The sequence below is a fragment of the Tympanuchus pallidicinctus genome, unplaced genomic scaffold (assembly GCF_026119805.1).
Source record: "Tympanuchus pallidicinctus isolate F22 unplaced genomic scaffold, pur_lepc_1.0 scaffold8, whole genome shotgun sequence".
Taxonomy (NCBI): Eukaryota; Metazoa; Chordata; class Aves; order Galliformes; family Phasianidae; genus Tympanuchus; species Tympanuchus pallidicinctus.
Window position 1 is genome coordinate 54,610,685 of NW_026294802.1, and position 18,674 is coordinate 54,629,358.

The 18,674-nt window shown below is 40.2% G+C and overlaps 1 protein-coding gene and 1 long non-coding RNA gene across 12 annotated transcripts in view; one reads left to right on the forward strand and one right to left on the reverse strand.

The window, feature by feature from the left end:
* STRBP (spermatid perinuclear RNA binding protein) overlaps positions 1 to 18,674 on the reverse strand; it is a 72,290-nt gene that overhangs the window by 26,593 nt on the left and 27,023 nt on the right. For 7 of the 11 annotated variants that reach the window (XM_052668149.1, XM_052668142.1, XM_052668141.1 and 4 more), the window contains 12 exons: positions 17,252 to 17,396; positions 11,923 to 12,017; positions 11,413 to 11,508; positions 10,499 to 10,610; positions 9,677 to 9,774; positions 9,138 to 9,249; positions 8,475 to 8,567; positions 7,458 to 7,657; positions 5,727 to 5,885; positions 4,647 to 4,781; positions 3,709 to 3,849; positions 1,606 to 1,732 (listed from right to left, as the gene is read on the reverse strand). In XM_052668149.1, coding sequence (XP_052524109.1) covers positions 1,606 to 1,732; positions 3,709 to 3,849; positions 4,647 to 4,781; positions 5,727 to 5,885; positions 7,458 to 7,657; positions 8,475 to 8,567; positions 9,138 to 9,249; positions 9,677 to 9,774; positions 10,499 to 10,610; positions 11,413 to 11,508; positions 11,923 to 12,017; positions 17,252 to 17,396 — 1,513 coding nt within the window. The remainder of the gene's footprint in view (positions 1 to 1,605; positions 1,733 to 3,708; positions 3,850 to 4,646; positions 4,782 to 5,726; positions 5,886 to 7,457; positions 7,658 to 8,474; positions 8,568 to 9,137; positions 9,250 to 9,676; positions 9,775 to 10,498; positions 10,611 to 11,412; positions 11,509 to 11,922; positions 12,018 to 17,251; positions 17,397 to 18,674) is intronic. The other 4 variants (XM_052668148.1, XM_052668147.1, XM_052668146.1 and 1 more) reach the window with 4 other exon arrangements.
* Positions 1 to 18,674, forward strand: part of LOC128073350 (uncharacterized) — a 48,453-nt gene that overhangs the window by 13,150 nt on the left and 16,629 nt on the right. Inside the window, exon 3 of the long non-coding RNA XR_008202685.1 lies at positions 18,204 to 18,320. This is a non-coding gene — a long non-coding RNA (uncharacterized LOC128073350). The remainder of the gene's footprint in view (positions 1 to 18,203; positions 18,321 to 18,674) is intronic.

The window sequence follows — 18,674 nt, forward strand, 5'->3', positions numbered from 1 at the left end:
CCTGGTAACTGCAGACAGTTGGTGTTTGCACACCAAAACACATGTACCCTTTCTGGTACATAGCTTTTCTTCAACTTCCACAAGAAGGAAGGTAGTGCTAGATGCCTGTGGCAGATGCCGTGTCATTATCAGTGAAGTTCCTATGTGAATTCAGCACTTTCTGATACTTGACAGCCAAAAGAAAGTTTCAGAAAGAACATCTGAACATCTAGATGCAAACAGAACAGGAACCTTTTTCCAAAGAGGTAGGCGTTACTGTGGAGCGAGATACAGAAACAGTGCATAACACCAATCTTATAACAACATCTCAATAATTGAGGCTTTACAGGCTGTGTCCCTCACCTGCTTTATCTGGTGGGATTACTTGTCCATCACAAAAAGCAACAGATTTCTGATAAGAGGATGAAGAGAAATACTGTGTGTCGGCCAAGACCAATAAAAGCTTAAAACTGCAATGACTGGGAAATTAAACCTATTCCTGGAGTAATTCCATGCTGGCAAAGAACATGCCCCTGACAGGTTCAAGTGTCTCATAAATGACTCCTCAGGCAGAAAGACAGTTCCAAAACCAATGTTAACAGCCATTAAAAATGAATTACTGTTTTTTTAATATTTATGATTACATCAACATGCAGGAACAATGAAGACATCATGCTGTTTTACTGCGTTCTACTGTGCCAAGAAGGAGGTCTACCAAACAACAGGGCTTTGCTGTTGGTTTGTGTGAATAGCTGAAATTAGAACTCATACTGTAATCTGAAAAGGAGGAAGTGAATATTAAAATTTTCTTGCAGTTCTGTAACACTTTACACTGCGTGTCTTTCAAACCTACTTGCAATCTGCTGGTTAAACAAACAACCAACCATCCGTCACTATATTAGATGGGTCCAGTGAGTCTAGTAGCTGAGCACCTAACCTTTCCAGCTTAAACAATTTTGCTTCTGATGGTTGCAAATCTGCCCTGAAGAATCAGCAGTAAGGTAACCTGATTAACAACTCAGTTTCTCTATACAGTAAGTATGACACACAGATGTGAACTACAAGGCCTCTACATTCCAAAAGATCCAGTGCTCACCGCTAACCAGAACAGTACAACCAAGATGATAAATTAACATCAGCCAGAGTACAAATGGAAATTCTTTTAATTATTTTTTAATCACTACAGAAGGTAATGCTAGATGCTGTGCTTGTATGCCAGATTTCTATGGACAACTTCTGGGATCACAGTGACTCCTAATCGTGCCAGATTTATCCCTGCAAGAAGTTCTTAAGAGGACCACTCATAATGCTAAAGGTCCATGTCCAAGAGATTCCTTACTTAGGAAAAAAGCTTTGGGAATTGTGCCATAGCAGAGAACTACGGAAAAAAACCCAACAGAATAAAGCCCAGAAAGCTATTGTGGGGATAGCTGTTTTCTCTCTGTGTACATGGAGTTCCAGGTTGCAGACTTGTGAAGGATAAAGTACTGCCAGTTTTGGAGCTCTGATTTATTTAAAACCCCAAGAATTCTCTCTTTTGCTTTATCTCAGATGACTGAAGCTGAATAGGTGACTAACACACAGAATGGAAGACACCAGCAGGCAGAATTGAGTGCCATGCCTTACCTGGTGTTAAGTATCCAGTAGCAGCAGCTGCCCCAACAAATGCACCTCTTGTTAAAGCACCTCGTCCTCTACCTCGCACAGCCTGGACTGCTGCAGAAACAGCTGTATTGACAACTCCTTTAGCCTGCTTGGAGTAATAATAATACCAATTCAGAATGTTAAACGTTGCTGGAAATACAGGACCATCTACATTAAATCACTATCTTTCCTGAATGTCTTTAACCATGCATGATGCACTGTCCTTGCTTAAGGCAGAGTACAGAATGGAAAAGTTATGTCAAAAGAATGACTGACAGAAACTGAGTCCCTTCAGCAAACACGTTCTTGTTCTAAATCAGGATCGTGTTCACCTTACTCAGACCTTGTAGTCAGCACGATCAGGCTGTGTTTCATTTTCCAGAGTTCTGGTTGTGTGGTCTTGACCTACCCCAGTCGTTTCTGCACCTTTCTTTGGTATGCCACTCTGCTGTCTTTCCCTACAAACTGCCTCTTGCTGATTCACAAAAAGGCCTTTGCTTTTCTCCTACCACCCTGAATCCATGTATCTTCAGCAGGGTCAGGACTTCACTGCAAAGACAAATCACCACCTCACAAACACTGGACTGCTTTAGATCAGCATTTTCTTTTCCACTGTCAAAAGATCTCAGAATACTGCAAGGAGTTGCAGAAACTGTTACTGCTTACTGCATCAGAGCAGAGCTTAGTGTTACTAGATGCCCCCTTGGCTGTCTTCTAGAAACACTGTAAAATCCTGCATATCCTGTCTGGAACATTATCCTATGAGGTAGTGTTTTTCTGATCTTGTAAACTTTCAGTACAGTAATGAAAATTGAAATACTCCTAACCAAAAGTCTTAGTAAAACGAGGAGGATTGTGATTAGTAATAGAACGAAGACAAAAAGAGTTGACTTGTCATTTAAGTCTATTCTACGATACATTCTGCTCCTGAAATGACAAGAAAATCCTAATGTTAATGTATCTGTACAAAAGAGACCCAGATGGTAGTTGGTAATCCTCATGGTTTGTTTGTTTGTTTTTTTTCTCCTCTGTCAGCAGTTCTCTGTAGGAAAGACACTTGATAGTTTCTGCTCTGTTCAGCCTTAAACTTGAGTGATCACTGGGGCTGTTAAACCTAATGGACAAGACCAAGATTACTTTTTGTTTGTTTTCTTAAATTTTAGAAGTGTTCTTCACTAAACGAAATCTCATTTGCAAAGTCTTGTATAGAAATCTCAGCCTACTCCAGAACCTAGAATCATAGAATCATAGAATCACCAAGGTTGGAAAAGACCTAAAAGATCACCCAGTCCAACCGTTCACTTATTCCCAACAGCTCCTACTGAACCATGTCCCTCAACACAACATCCAGCCTTTCCTTGAACACCCCCAGGCTTGGTGACTCAACCACCTCCCTGGGCATCCATTCCAGTGCCTGACCACCCTTTCTGAAAAGAAATACTTCCTCATGTCCAGCCTGAATCTCCCCTGCCGTAGCTTGAAGCCATTCCCCCTGGTCCTATCACTGATGACAGGAGAGAAGAGGCCGACCCCCAGCTCACTACAGCCTCCCTTCAGGAAGTTATAGAGAGCAATGAGGTCTCCCCTGAGCCTCCTCTTCTCCATGCTGAACATTCCCAGCTCCTTCAGCCTCTCCTCATATGGCCTGTGTTCCAGACCCCTCACTAGAAATAATGCCTTTGCCAAACTACACATGATTTATTCTCTAAGTCTATGTATGTAAGTGATGGAGGAACACAGTATGCTCTGACAAAGTGTAGACTTCCATGTTATCACTCAACCACTGAACTTACTGTATTTTCTCCAGCTCATCACCACCTCTTTATGCCGTCTTTTCTACTGTATTTCCTTCAGTTTAAACTCCTTAATAATATGAAAACATTTCACAGTGGCAATTAGTACTGTGTGGTCCCAAATATCATACTGTGTTGTTATGCTACTGTAGTTACTGTCAAAGAATAAAAGTCAGAAGCCTTACTGTGAGCCCATAAGACAAAACACTGAAATTACTTCCTGTAGAGACTCCTGTATCATAAAAGACACAGAGCTGTGGTAACAGAATGCAAAGCAAGCAACAGTTCTTACCTGGGGAAGAATTTTCTTCTTCTTGTTGTTTGCTGCATTAGGTCCAGAAAACAGTTTCTCAAGTGCTGCTAATGCAGCGCTTGCTTTTGCTACTTTCTTATTTGGGCCTGCACCTCTGAATTTCTGGCCATCTACTTCTACCTGAAAATCGAGATAAGAGTTTATGTCTATTATAAACCCTTGGGAATATCATGCTATACCTGCTGGTCAGCAATGAGACAGCTTCAGTAGTTAAAAACAAGAACTCTGTTGCTTCTGAAACATAATAAAGAATACTGAAGTGATCACATGAACCACTGTTATCACTGAATCAGGAACCTAGAAACTACAACTAGAAGTAAAAGAGGACCAATGTATCTACTTGATAATAAATTTAACCAATATGCTTTAAGTTCAACAAATAAGTGATGCTGCTTGGAAATGGGATTTTGGAGTCAAATTTTGATGCCTCCCTCATCTTTAACAGTGCCTCATATACCAACATCTTTGCTTACACTATACTGATACTATTCATCTGAAGTGCTACCTCATACCTCTTCTAAAGCTCAATGCTACTTCAAATATAGCAGAAGTAGGTGAAGACAAACAAATTTAATCTCTCCCAGTCATTTCAAATGATACTGATGACAACAGAAGATGCAGACTGTAAGGTTACCAAGCATGTTTGTAATGCTTGCTAATCAGATATTTTTTTCCAGGCTGTGGATCTTTTCTCCTACTTATGTCAAGATATGATATGGTTTAGGGCTTTCGAAGTTCAGCTTTAATTCTCATTTTGTTTTCCTAGAGCACAAGAGATTCTTCTGCAAGTCAGGGGAGCAGTAAGAGATACAAAAAGCAAAATCAAAGCAAATCTAAACTGTTGCTACAGGCAACTCCAAGAACTGAAGCAGTGTTAGTAAAATCGCTTACCAACTCTCCAATTCTGTTTTGCTCACCTCCATCACAAAGCGCTTGTCGTGGCTTCCCCCTGTTTCAGAGATGAGCTCGTATTTCAGACCTCTTCTTTTTTCATTGAGCTCCATCACTGGATTTTTGCCACTTGCTGTCAGTATAGGACCCTGAGTTCTTACCTAGAGAGACATTCATGGGGTTGATTTGGAGCCTTATGTCCTCAAACAGTGGACAGATATCTGCAGCATTACAGCACACAGTGTCAAGTGGTCAGCCATTTGACAGCATTTTCAATTTTTAAAGCCTTTGCAGTAGCATTTTGTTCCCAATACACATCTCACCAGAATTTCCAGGAGCAGACCTGTATCAAAGGTAACACTGCCATGATAACATGATAGCACTAGAACAGGAGATAGAAACTCTCTTTTCTAGCACGATAGCAAGCTAGTGGTTTCAGAGCCTAGTCTGGTATCTACGTATCACCAAGCATCACATCAGCTGCACTCAGAATTTAAACCCCCAAGGTATCCAGGACTGAAGTCATGGTGTCAAGTTCCTTGAAATCAAATGCTGATACAGGGAATGCTGGCCTTCACAACCTTGCACACTTCTCTGCTGCTTGATCTAATTACTTTCTGGTGCTACTGAGAGAGCTCTGACTGAGGAAGTTTCAGCACAGGTCACAGGTTGAAACAAATATATCTGGAAGCAAGGAGGGTTGTGTTTAGATTTAAGTGCACTCAGCTACAGGTGCAAATGACCACTCATGAGTAAAGAGTGATGGATTGAGAGAAATTTCCAAACACAAGTTCTAATTTTAAGGATCCAGAGTTTTAGTGCTAGGAACTGTCCTTTGAAAGTAAATTAATATACTAGAGGCCCATACCACCATGATTTCAGAGATGTTCAGTCAGGACTGCTAAAATTTCTGGTAATTTGAGGAATACTGTATTTAAATTCAAATTATCAGTCTGCAGCCTATGGCAGGACAGGTCTGAGCCTGGAAATCCTTCAATTTCTCAACCACTGCTGTAATTAATAAGTCATCCTCTTCCAGGAAGGAAAGAAAGAAACAAAAACCACTGTATCTCTTCATCACTTTGACTTTTCTATGGACTACTCACCTCTAGGGTAGCAGAGGTGTCAGCTGTAGAATTTCCAGTATTATTGCTTGAGATTGAAGACACTGTTTCATTTTTACCTTCGTTATCTGATTTTTCATCAGAACTCACACACTCAACATCTGCATCAAAACCAGTTGGATAACCCATTGCTTGTAAAACCTACAATGAAAATACAGGTAATTGGCTGTAAAATAGGTACTAGTACAGAAACAAAAACAAACATAGAAGGCTGATCACAAAGGAAGAATTGCCACCAGACTCTTAGTAAAGGCACAATGCTTAGAAAATGTATCTTTCACACTGAAATGGAGAAAAGCAGAGTAGCTATAGGAAAAATAGTCCCAGGTTTCCAGAAGTAGAATCAACACAAACAGAAATTTTTGTCTCTTTGTGCTGTACATTTAGCTGAATTTTCAGGGCTCCCAGTTTTCAGAAAGGTCAGATCTAGAAACTGAAACGTTAAGAGTAAGTTCCCTTTTCAGTATGGGAAACCAAGGCCCAGATTTGCCTGGGGTGTAGGGGGAATAGTGAGAGTGGGGTGCTGGCCAGGGAAGGCTAGTCTGCCACACCATCCATTTGCTCTTGGCTTGAATCAGGGATGTTTTTAAATGCAGCCCAGGATATGTGTGTGGAGATAGGGAACAGAGCTGGGTAGGTACCAGCAAAGATCTGTCAAACACAGAGAAGTTCAAGGGCAGAGAAGTTACAGCCCTTCAGAGCGAGCCTTAGCTCCCCTTCCCCACTCCCTCTCTTTTACTTCCCTGCAAACAGCTGCAGGGAGTGAGGTAAAATAAAGGCATGAGGAAGAAAGTCAGGAAGGACACACATGCAGAGCTGCCTTTCCTCAGGAACAACACATTCGCTCAGATACTTTCGGACACTTTGAACTTGAAAGCACAAAGGACAATGGGATTTTCAATACTGAAACCAAAAGAAAGCACAAAGTTGCCAGATGAAGCTTCTGAAAAATGCAGTTCTTAAAAACGCACAGAATGACAGATGCACTTGTTTTTACCATAATTGCAGTTAAGAGGTTCTCCTACAGATAAATCATGTGAAAGAAATTTCCCTTTTTCCAGAAACCCAAGACTTGGTCTGCTTTAGTATCTCCACTACCTCCTTGTCATGCAGTAAAGGTGCTCACATTGGGCATTCCAGTCTACTGATGTTTAAAATACAAGAGCTCTGACAATGTGCAGCACCTACAAGAAGTCAACCAGTGACTGTGTTTCAGTCTCTTACTGAAAAACTGACTGGAGACCAACCACTGTGCATAGTGTTTACCACTGTGCATGAAGGTATTCCAATACTGACGACAGAAAACAGCTCCTTGTTTCAAGGAGTTTAACTGTCTGTGAACGGAGAGATTTGGAGAAGAGGGGTCTAAGGAGCCACCAACATGCTGTCTTCTAATCAACAAGAGCAAGAAGTAAAACGAAACTGACACACAGACACCCCTCCCACCGCTGATGCAGAACTTCAATACCACGTTCAGTCCATGAGCTGACATGTAGAGCCATGGGAGATTTTCCTTCCACACTGTTCCTCTCCACTACTCTAAAATCTGTAATGCTTTTTCATCCAATTGCCCAACCACGTTCTGAGTACATAGGTAGTAACTCACCCTCACTCAGATAACTGTATCTCAATAGCATTACTGGCTGTGACAACCATGTTCCATGCTCTGTGTTCCAAGATTTGAGGTTAGCTGATTACTTTAGGCTGCCTTACCTTCACTGCCACGTGGAGCTTGGCTGTTTTCTTAGAAGGTCCTGATGCTTCATATGTTGTACCATCAACATCTACAGACATTGTGAAGACTGGGGCATGGACTGGACCAGACTGGGACAGCAGTTTATACTGAAGCCCCGGCCTGATTTGGTTCAGCCTCATCAGAGCATTCATGAGATCTATTGCTTTACTATCTAGTACTAAGTGGGGGGAGAAGAAAGGAGGGAGATTAACAGGATAAATAAAGAAATGAAACAGTTTGTATCAGTTTGCATTTAAGTGCATTGTTGGTATAAAGGTGAAAACAACCTCCCAGTCTCTTGAAGATTAAGGGTAATCACAACATTTATGTCTGCAATAAGCTATTTCATGTTTGGGTAACTATAATTATCCATATTTTAAAATGAATTCAACTCTCTTACAGCTGACTGTATTCTTCCTGGCCTTTATAATAACAGTTTTGTAAGTAGTGAAGAACCAGGCACAGAACTGGCACCAGTGGTAGCACAATCAAAATACCCTTTAGATGTACCTAGATATCCTCTAGATAGATATCCTCAACGCTGAGATCTTTTTATTCTGTGCATAAATTCATTGTCAATGTTTTGTAGATGAAGCATTTTATGTTTTTCTTGTGGGAGGCTATTGAGAGACCAGTAGCTATCTCAAGAAGGGAGTGCAACAAGGCAAACCTTCACACTGCAGTATTACTGGGGAAAAAACAGTAGAGTGAAGCAATCAATAAAATACTTTAATCATTTAGGAAACCTAAATTTTTCCATGACCTGACAGGCTATTCCATTTAAAACACAAGTGACTGGGTTATTAATACATGTCAGGAGACATCCAAATACACAGTAAGAACTGTGTAACACTTGCAGTGCTGGACAGTAGCAACACCATTTTTTGTTCCACAGACTGTTTCACACACTATTCCACTCCACCACAGAGAAGCTCTTACACCAGTTCCTATGTATGGTGTATCTTTGAAAACAGAATGGAGAAGTGTTCACTTACTTTTCCTCAGATTACGCTTCATCTTTTTATTTGGATCTTTATCATCCCCAACACCATCTTCAAACGGTCTCTTGAGAGCAGATGAGCCTGTACCTAGGGTATCATGAATGTACTATTAGGAAAAGAAAATTCTGAAACAGGATTCACAGCAGTCCCATACTGTTCTTTCCATGTTTATAACTATGAAAAAACCCCTCAGCCTTCAGTCAAAGCTTTCTTATTTGTACATGTGGGCCAACAGGAGCTTATTACTCATTGTACTAAGCCATGGAAGATGTCTGTTTCCAATATTATGTGCCATATAAGTAATGAAATTCTTGTTACGGACATTCATTATATGCTTTTTCATCAGTCTAAATTCTCCCCTTCCCCATCATATGAATCATAACTACTATTTATCTTTAGGTCCCAAAATGACTTTGTGCTTAAGGAAAACTGTCCATACCCTAGCTATACTGCTACTACTCTGTTGGTAGTCTGGAGAACTTCCACACTTTCTCCTAACAACAAATAATTAAGTAAAAGACAAAAACAAACAGAAATTTAACATAAAGAAGAGCTTTTGCCTTACGTTCATAGCATGTATCTCAGGAGTTCTGTTCATTCTACATTAATTCCTAGTTTACTTCCAAATTAGTAACTTTTGAAGCAAACAATACTTACCTTCTTTGTCAGCTACTGACCAGGAGTATTTCTGAAATGACTTATTTGATGGGAGTGGATCCATTTCCAAAACCTTATAAATCTGACCAAAGGCTGATAATCTGAGGGCATGCTACAAAGTGACAGTAGAAATAAAAGTTACATCACAGCACTGCTTTTTCCACAGTTGTCTACATTTCTGAGTTTGCAGTCTTTTCCTTTATGTGGAATGACAGCTGTAGAAAAATGTTTATTTATAAAAATCTAAAACTCTTTTTCCATAATAGAAAGTGCAGGCCACATTGACAGCGTGCCTACTCTAGGACTCTGGGCTGTGAGCACTTGAGATAGGATGCAGGTGTGCACACAGTGGGCTGCTAAAGGATTTACTTCATCTCTGCTAAACTCTTGCACTCATCATTTCATCTTCTCATTGTAGGGCACTAGAAGAACCATTGGGACTGCTTTTAAAATATGCCACCCTGTCAGAGAATAAATTGAATTAACCAGTTGAAATCTTCAGTATTACAGCATCTAGCTCTTGAGGATGAGTTCTGTACCTGAGCACTGTGCGTAATGGCTTCTTTTTGCTGAACTGTCATATCAGACAGAGCATCTGTTGGCTCCCGTTCACAGGGGTCATGCAGACCAGGGCCTCCTGTGAAGAAAGATAAAAGGAGATTATTGGGAGAAAACATGAAACAATATGAAAATAGTGACTGTTGGATTTTGCATGTGCTGGTCTCTATCTTCAGCAGTGCTCCTTTTCCAAGAAAGGATTCAAATATCATAGAAAGCAAGCTAACCCTTGAAGCAGGAGGCCGTGGTACTAATCCTTGTAAAAATAAATGCATACGTACAGCTGTGTGAACTAGAAGTAGGAGGTTTAACAACAGTAATGATTTGGGTACATATGCTGATTTCAGTTTAACAATAGAAAGCAGGCAGTCATTAGGTCAGTATTTATACGTAACCCCTTAATGAAATAGAAGTTTATTTATAAGCAAACCTAGCATTTCCCTAGAGGTGTTCATGGCCAGGTTGGATGGGGGCCTGAGCAACCTGATCTAGTGCCTGATTTAGTGTTTGGAAACCCAGCCCACGGCAGGGGGTTGAAACCTGATGACCTTTGAGGTCCTTCCGAGATTCCCTATGAACTCCTAACTGCATTGGAAGTACTTCATTCAAGCAGTTAAGACTGTGCAACCTTCCTTTTGTCTTTCAGTTTTAAACAAGAAGTCATTAATTTAGCTCCACAGCAGGCAGGGAGCACAAGGTAGACATTTTTCACCTAATCATACAGCAAGCAGCAGCATGCTGTTAGAAGGGTGAGGGCTGCCTGATAAGTCTTTTGTATTCCTGAAGTTAATCCAGCCCCTTACCAGGAAGCAGAATTCCAGATGCCAAGCACTCCATCACTCGTCGTAATGCTTCCCCAGCGCCCAAAGGTCTATTACAAGTACCTATAGATTTTTCACATATAAGCTCGAGTGGCTAGAAGACATTAAATTACGATTAGTATGGACACAAGGGTAACTGTATCTGTAGTTAAAAAACGAGAGGTTGAGGGGAAGAACATTCACATCAGTTTACTCCAATTTTAATGCACTGCGGTCCTAACTGCAGATACTGCCATTCCAGCACATGTAATATTCCCTGCTCTGAGTTTGTTACCTTCTGAGGAGACGAATGCTCTCCATTAACTGAATAGGAAAGTCTAAAAGGATGAGCCTTTTACAGCCAAATCAGGAATGTTCTTCTACTGTCTAAGGGATATTCAAGGGGGTTGGACTTGATGACCTCTTCGAATCCATACAATTCTTTGATTCTGTGATATCAGTTCTACATGAGAGAAAACACTGCCTTCTGTGACCCCTTAAGTGTTCCTTTCTGGACATGCAGAGTACCTGGCCCTCTCCAAACCTGCTAACATGGAATAATGTGGTCTGATAGGACCACCATCGCCACTGTAGCAGGGGACTCTGAATAGCTGAAGTTGGACGTAACATGGGGAATTCTGTTGTAAACCCATAACGGTGTGCAGTTCCCCACAGTGTCATTCCTCCTTCCTTAATAATGGCACACCTAATAGGCTGAACAAATATTCATACTCTTTTTCTTCCTGTAAGCACACTCCTATGCAGGCAGCAGTTAGTGGAAAGTTCGGAGAGTTGGGAGAGAAGCTAAAGGGAGATACATCATACAGCGCACTGCTTCCCCCAGTTCAGACACTGCTACAGCCCTTAAAAGAAGTCTGAGATCTGAGCAGGTTGCCTTCAGCTCTTTTTGTACTTACCCATCCTTTCAGTGGTGCCCATGTGGGGACTCTGTTGCACAAATCCCGCAGAATACGCAGCACAATTACACATGATTTTAGTCCATTTGCCCTGGCCTAAAACAAACAAAATGGTTCCAGTATACCTGCAAAAAACCTTGCCTTCACTTTTGCTTTTCTTTTTAAATGCACAGAGTCCCAGGATAGGCTTTTTTTTAAAATGATAACTATTTAATGCTTAATCAGACTCATGCAAAACAAGAACAGTTATAGAAAATAAAATACTTCAATTTATAGAGAGACAAAAAGGAAGCAAAACATCAAGATTGCTTTCGTAGTCTCACAACAACTCTAGACCAGTTGGCTGTGTACCTGTCATGCCTGCCCTTATACAGTACAGCGCTGAATTCCGAATTGCAGACCTTTGCTCTACTAGGGACTAATCAGAAATTAAAGAGGCATTAAAATTAAATATCTCAAATTAAACCTCGTAAGGCTACAGTAACAACAAGGTAAGAACAAATAGCCAACCTGAAACCATTTGGCGTGCCGCAGAGACGCCAAGGCCTCCAGGCATTTCTGCCTGTCCAATAAGTCCGGAGGATCTTTCATCGCAACACTGTCTACTGGTAAAAATGGGATAAAAAGAGACAGATACAATTTGACCAAGGGGTTTCTGTCACAATACAAAAAGAGCGGCAGCATCTCAAAGAGGTAATAAGACTCCCAGAATTTAAGTGCACTGTTATTTAATTTAAACAAGCTCTTAAAGGTAGTAAATGTGCACGTGTGCAACAGAAGCAAAGGCATTCGCTCCTTATAAAATAATAGTAATAATAAAGATGGCCACTGCTATAGACAATCTGGGATCTTATTAAAAATGTAGAACACATTTCAGGGCAGAAAACAGCTATATAGCACTTTTTTTGGTTGTTCTTTCCCTTCTTTGTGACTTTTAAGTGCACAAAAACGGCACAGGATTTTAGAGACAAGCTTCTTTTGACAAGGGGAAGATTTTCGTGAGAGGGGTAGAATATAAAAAACAGTACAGAGTGCTCTGAGGTTATTGCTGTGCAAGCGTGGGTGATTTTTAAGAAATTGAATTTATTTGAAATGTTTTTTATTGAACAGTATTAGCAGTATTGAACAGTAATTCACTGAAAGAAATATGTAAGAAATGCTAATGAGAAATTTCTGCAGTTTGATTAATTTCTCATATAACCAAAACATAGGAAAGAAAGAAGTTTGGTAAATTACAGATACATTTTGAGAAGTAGCCCCCACTTGTAAAAATCTTCACTCTCAACAGCAACCAAAAACAAACAGATGAAATTCAAAGAAGGATTTTAGAGACAAGACGTTTTCTGTTGAGCTTTACACTTTCCTCGCATCTCTTCCTCTTTTTTTGATGCAGCGTGCAGACTGCTCTTAGCAGTCGCATCCAATTCTGAACAAGCAATGTTGTAACAGCCCTTTCCTCCCTCGTTTTTATTTTTTCTTAAAAGGAGCAATCAGCTTCCAGACTTTCTGGAAACTACAAATGACAGATTGTACATATCGGACAGCATGTAGATTCAGATTTTCTGTGACAGGAGAACATCAGAGCGGAAGAAAAATGAATTCATGGCTCAGCTGTAACTTGAACATGTTGTTTTCCCATGAATACACAACTATTCTTCAAAGTAAATATTTTGGAAAAACTAAAACAACCTTTTCATCATTGCTAATGGACAGCTCTACAGCCTGCAAGAGAGATTATGAATGTCTGGATGAAATAAAACATCCAGTCCAAAATCTATGCTGGATTCAGTATCCAGAAAGACTTTTAAAATATCAGGATGTTAGGAGAAAAAGTACAGTGGGTTTGTACGTTGCAGTAGGTACTTTTCCATAGGCTTCTTTCAGTGGCATTGTTTGTACGTGGAATCACACCTTTAACGTTAAGCTGCTCCACCTCCTGTGCCACCAATGGAAAGGTTACTCTGGTTAAAGCACATTATGTTCCAACGGATAAAAGAGCCCAAAGCCCAAAAAAAGTGTAAAACTGAACAGAACCAGGTGTCTTGTCTGATAGTCCATAGCTGCATCTTGCACCTGCTTGTTCTGCTGTCAGCAGAAGACTTAAGTGCTATAAGCTTATTTTCTGACCCTGATGAACTTCACAGCAGATATTTGCATTGTTTCTTATTGCCCTCAACAACACCATTATAATATTGAGATTAATCACTTCTCTTGCATGTTCTCCAAATAAAAGCTGCAGTCTCAAGGTACTTGCTTGCTATGAGAATACAAGGTCACTTACGAACACAAAGCTTGCTTCTAAATTTTGCAGTTTCATTTATTTTCAGGAGTAGTTTCATGGCACAATTACTAAATATACATCTGTGCAGTTGCATAAAAAGATCCTTTATTTTGGACAATAAAAACATCTGCTTAAAGCTCACATATTTTATAAAACAACTACTGTCAATGAATGATCAGAATCTTATTTTAAAACGTTAGAAATAGCAAAGATGACTGACTGCAAACTCATTAGATTTGTCAAGATACAGTTCATCACCAAGCTAGCCTACTGCACAAGACTGCTAAAGCACGTTGCATCAGGTGGCAAAGAAGTTTGTTTGCCTTAGAACTGTAAGGCCACAGACACAATATGTCAGTCATTCCGGTGAATGAAAAGGCTTTTCTATTCTCTTAAGATCTGTTTTCAGCAAACTGAAATCTTAATTCTGCAGTAGGAATAAGACCATTTCGAAAGGCCTATATTAGAAATAACTTGGGGAATTTTGCTGATTACAGTTTCAGTACTGGTGTTCTGAGTACTTTGTGCAGATGCTGCAGTCAGCCAACTTCTGGTGCTATTAAACAGGAGGATGAAGAGAACAGGCAGTGAAGAGGGTGAGCAGCTTGTAGCAGACTGCCTTTCAACATCCTCAGGAGAATGGCATGTTTCTTCATGCTCTGCCAGTCAGCAAAGTGAGACCCAATCAAAATTTTTCAGGTGTGGTTGCAAAGCTTTCCTTTTTTTTTTTTTCCTTCTGGTTTTAGCAAAAGCAACGACACAAGGAGTTTAAACAAGTAGAAAATAATAAAGCCCTGACATCAGCTCACACACTGCAACGTAGAACCAATCTTCAGTAAATCTCTCCCCACTTGCTGTATTTACTCCCTCCTTACAGCGGCTGCCAACTTCATTCACTTAAGTCAGCCACACAAGGAGTGTTGTGTTCTCCACAGAGGCAAGGTTCCTCTGTTCTGGAGCATCACTGGCTGCCAGCTAAGGCAGGCTGTTTATGTAGAAGGTGCTCAGTTACAGAGCAGGGTTGATTCCAGCACCACTTTGGTAACTGAACTGGTTTATTATTACATAAAATTAAGTGACTATTGCTCAGTAGCAGGAACTGATTTGCCAGGTACAGCATTCTGGTTTGGAGAGCTTAATTTATATTTGATGTTATGGCTAGAAATTAGTTTCAGTTTAATCTGAAGCAAAATGCAAGCATTTAGATGCTTATCTTCTTAACATGAGAAAGCAGAGCTTTATGGATAGCCATTTGAGAAACACTGAAATGCACGCGCGCACACATACACACAGTAGTCCACTATTTATTTTTGCTAACAGGCAGCAAAAACAAATAGGGAAACACCACAGTTTAAACATGAACACTTTTCCAAGGAGGTGGGGACTGAAGAGAAATCCAGAAATGCTTTTGATACATTCTGACATCAGGGCATGAAGGTACACACAGCATTCCTACAGAACAGATGGGAGCACTGAGAAGGAGGCCCGTTGCCCTAACCTCACTGATTTGGTTAGAGGAGGATTAGTGGCTCACCACCGAACAGTGAAACCTTGGTCAGTTTCGTGTGGGCTCTGCACCCCGGCGGAGGCTTGCAGGACGCCTGGATGCAGGCAGCCTGTCTTACACTAAAGATGAAAGGCCAAATGACAAGCATTTAATTCCTTCATCAAAAATACATGGAATAAACTTGGATCGGTTTTTAAAATTGCACAAGGTTGTAATTAAGTTTGGTTGGCATTTTTTCCAGGAGTATTGAGATAAAAAAAAAAAAAGGCACTATTTTCTTTGGAGATCAAAGTATTTTTAGATGAAAATTTCTCTGAATATTTTCACTTGGTAAAAGGGACTCAAAGAATTGCAAATATTGTGAAAAAATATGAATTTATATTTTCCACTTAATTTACACATCAGTATTTGCATACCTTTTATACAGGGAGACAATACATTTGCTTCACTTGGGATGAATCAGAGTCAAAGAACCTGCGCTTCAAAACAAGATCCATTTACCCACCTATTCTTATCAGCTTTACAGAAATAACAGTGTAACACTGCTCCAGAGGCAGTAACACAGTTTCATGTTTTGAAAAAATAGAGTAGTTAAGATAGGAAACTATTAAAATTAAAATCCTCGTTCATTTTGGGATGAATTCCAGAGTCATAAGAGTTCATTGCCACAGCAGCATCCCTTACTTTTTTTGCAGCATATTTGAACATATTTGGATGGAAGCCTTTGCAGAAAACCATCACCTTGTGGGCATATTACAAATGCCTTGTCATTAAAACTTGTTCTGCACTTTGTGCATCTCCTCATAAACATCCATCAGCTGCAGAAACAACAAGCCTGACCAATGTCTTGTGGCAAGCTGAAGAACAACTGAAGTAATATGCAGTTTCTTTTTAGTGGTCTTGCAAAAGAGCATAATTACTAATTTGAGAATAAACAGACACTGCAATTAGGAAATCTTTGCCGTTCATCTGTTTTGTAAGATGTTTCTGCATCCAACTGCTGCCAGAGTGCTAAGTTTCCTTTCAAAATGAGCCTTCCTGCCCTTGCCTCAAACGAAAATGAAGAGAAACTGACCAACATTTCATACTGTATCGGTAGTTTATGTGGGAGAGGGGAGGAAGCAAAGGACTTGTGGCAAGTCTAGAATGGGAAGAGAGCAACAGGGAGTTCCCTAGCCCACATGGGCCCAGCTGCCTCAGTTGTCATGACAGAGAATGGCCAGTTGGTCAAAGGTCTGACATCATCCAGTGGCAAAGTCTCTAGGGATTGGCTTGGGAAGCGAAGCAGAAATTACTGACATGATTTAAAAAAAATAAAATATGGCTACATTTGCTCTTCTCTATTTCTCTGTTTCCAGCCTCATTGATGCTACCAGTCAACAGTTCTTGAAAAAGGGGCTTATGACTAGATTGGAGGTCAGGCAGTTAGGGAGAAGGAGTAGAAAGAAACTAAGTTGCAGTTTTCTAAATCTATTTTGCACCAAGGATATGAGGTACAACATTTAATTCAGAAGCAAAAGTACTCCATTATAGCACCCCAACTTCAATTGAATCCAAGTCAGGAAACTCTTAAATCTAGAAACACACATATGTATCAAGAACAAAAATTGAGGGTCAGGGGAATATGCTTGCAAGCTTTGCAGGAAAGTTACTGTATAAAAGAAGAGAAACAGTTTAATGGGTTTTTCAAGATACTGGGAACCAATCCCACTTGACTGACTGAATTTAAAAAAGGACTGTGCAGCGCTGGGGTGCTCAAGAATCAACTAGCAAGACTGAAAGAAAGGAGAACTAAGATACCATTCTGTATCAGGTTAACACTACCAGTATTGCTTGCACATGAAAGCTAATGCATAGTTACATGACAATTAAGTGACTGTTGTCTTCTTAAGGCATAAGTAACGTAACCAACTGTGGCAATAGCCAGTCTGGTTAGTACAAAATACACAATCAAAAACCTACTTGCTTTTAACCCTGTGCTGCACAGTCAGGGTATTTAGATAGAATTCAGATAGAACACTCTTAAAAACAAGTTAAAACGCTCCGTGTACCTCCTTCCTTCTTCTCTGCTTCATCTCGAATGAGAGGGGACGTAAGTATCACCTTCAAGGTTAGCTTGGGCTCCTTTGTGTTACGAATAATAATAGCTGCCTCATTTACATGCTCCTCCACGAGATACTTCTCTTCTGTAAGTTTCTGAAAGTCACCAAGAAAGATTTCAAGAATCTCCTAGTCAACTGAAGAACTGTGGTTTCTGTACCTGCAACACACCTCTGGAATTAACGAGAAGGCTACAAAAGATTGCAGTAACAAGTATGGCCCTGCCTCCGTCAGTGAAAACAAACTGAAAAACCCAGTAACATGCTTGAAAACAAATATTCTGCAGTAAATTTAATTACAGTGCTAAGTAGCTTCCCTATCAATATATTGTATACAGTCGTGTATTATCACATCTTTATTTTAATCAAAAACAGAAGCCCACTTTTGTAGCTGCTATTATGGGAAATAGTAACATCTACTATTAGTCTTAGAAAGTGCATGCCTGTCCAGCAGTGCTGCCTCTAACTGTAGAAGCTCTTGTGTGCAGTAGGACCAACACAACCATAACTGTCAGCACACACGGACAAGAGCCTCCAGAACAGGATTGGCTGACGAAGTCCATTTCTTACCAACTCTAAGCCACTCTTCAAATCCCAACAGATAGTTTGGAGAGGTGCTGAAATCTCTGCTGATTCTTATCCGCACGCAATTCTGACGGCCTGTTTTGGAACAAAACTGCCCCTTGCTACACTTCCAAATACGTGGATTCCACTTCACACTACTTTTGGTAGCCATGGGAGGTACTGAATTCCTGTCCCTTTATAAATAACCACTGACATCTTTTAGAAACTCACAGTTGCATTTCCATCTTGCATTTTTCCAAACACAAATATATTAATCTTTCTTCAGAGGCTTAAGGTGCTCACTCTTCTGATTTTGTCTCTTGATCTCTTCTTCACACAGCACTTGAAACTGAATGCAAGACTCCACTGTTATCCAGTGCACTCACTGATACCAGCCCCAGAAGAGATTCCTGAGAATGCCTAGAAAACCTGACCTTCCTCTCCTGACAGCACATCAGTAAGTCAAGAGTGTCTTTCAAACTGATCTATTTCCAGACATTTTTCTCTTGCTTAATTACTACCTACAAAAGAATTTAATGTAAGTTGCCTAATAATTTGTCCTAACTAACATCAAAATTATCTCAACTGATCTGTATCTCTCACCCTTAAGACCTGCACAGAAAACTACAAATTAATTCTAAAGCTAACTCCTAGTATTTGTATGTTTCAGCAAGATTACGAGGTTAGAACATTAGTAATTGGAACATATCTAACTACTTTTCCCGTTGAGACTTGCACCCCAACTCCAGTAGTGTTGAGATGAAATCACTTAAGCATCTGCTCATGGTTAGCCTACAAGGCAAAATAAAGC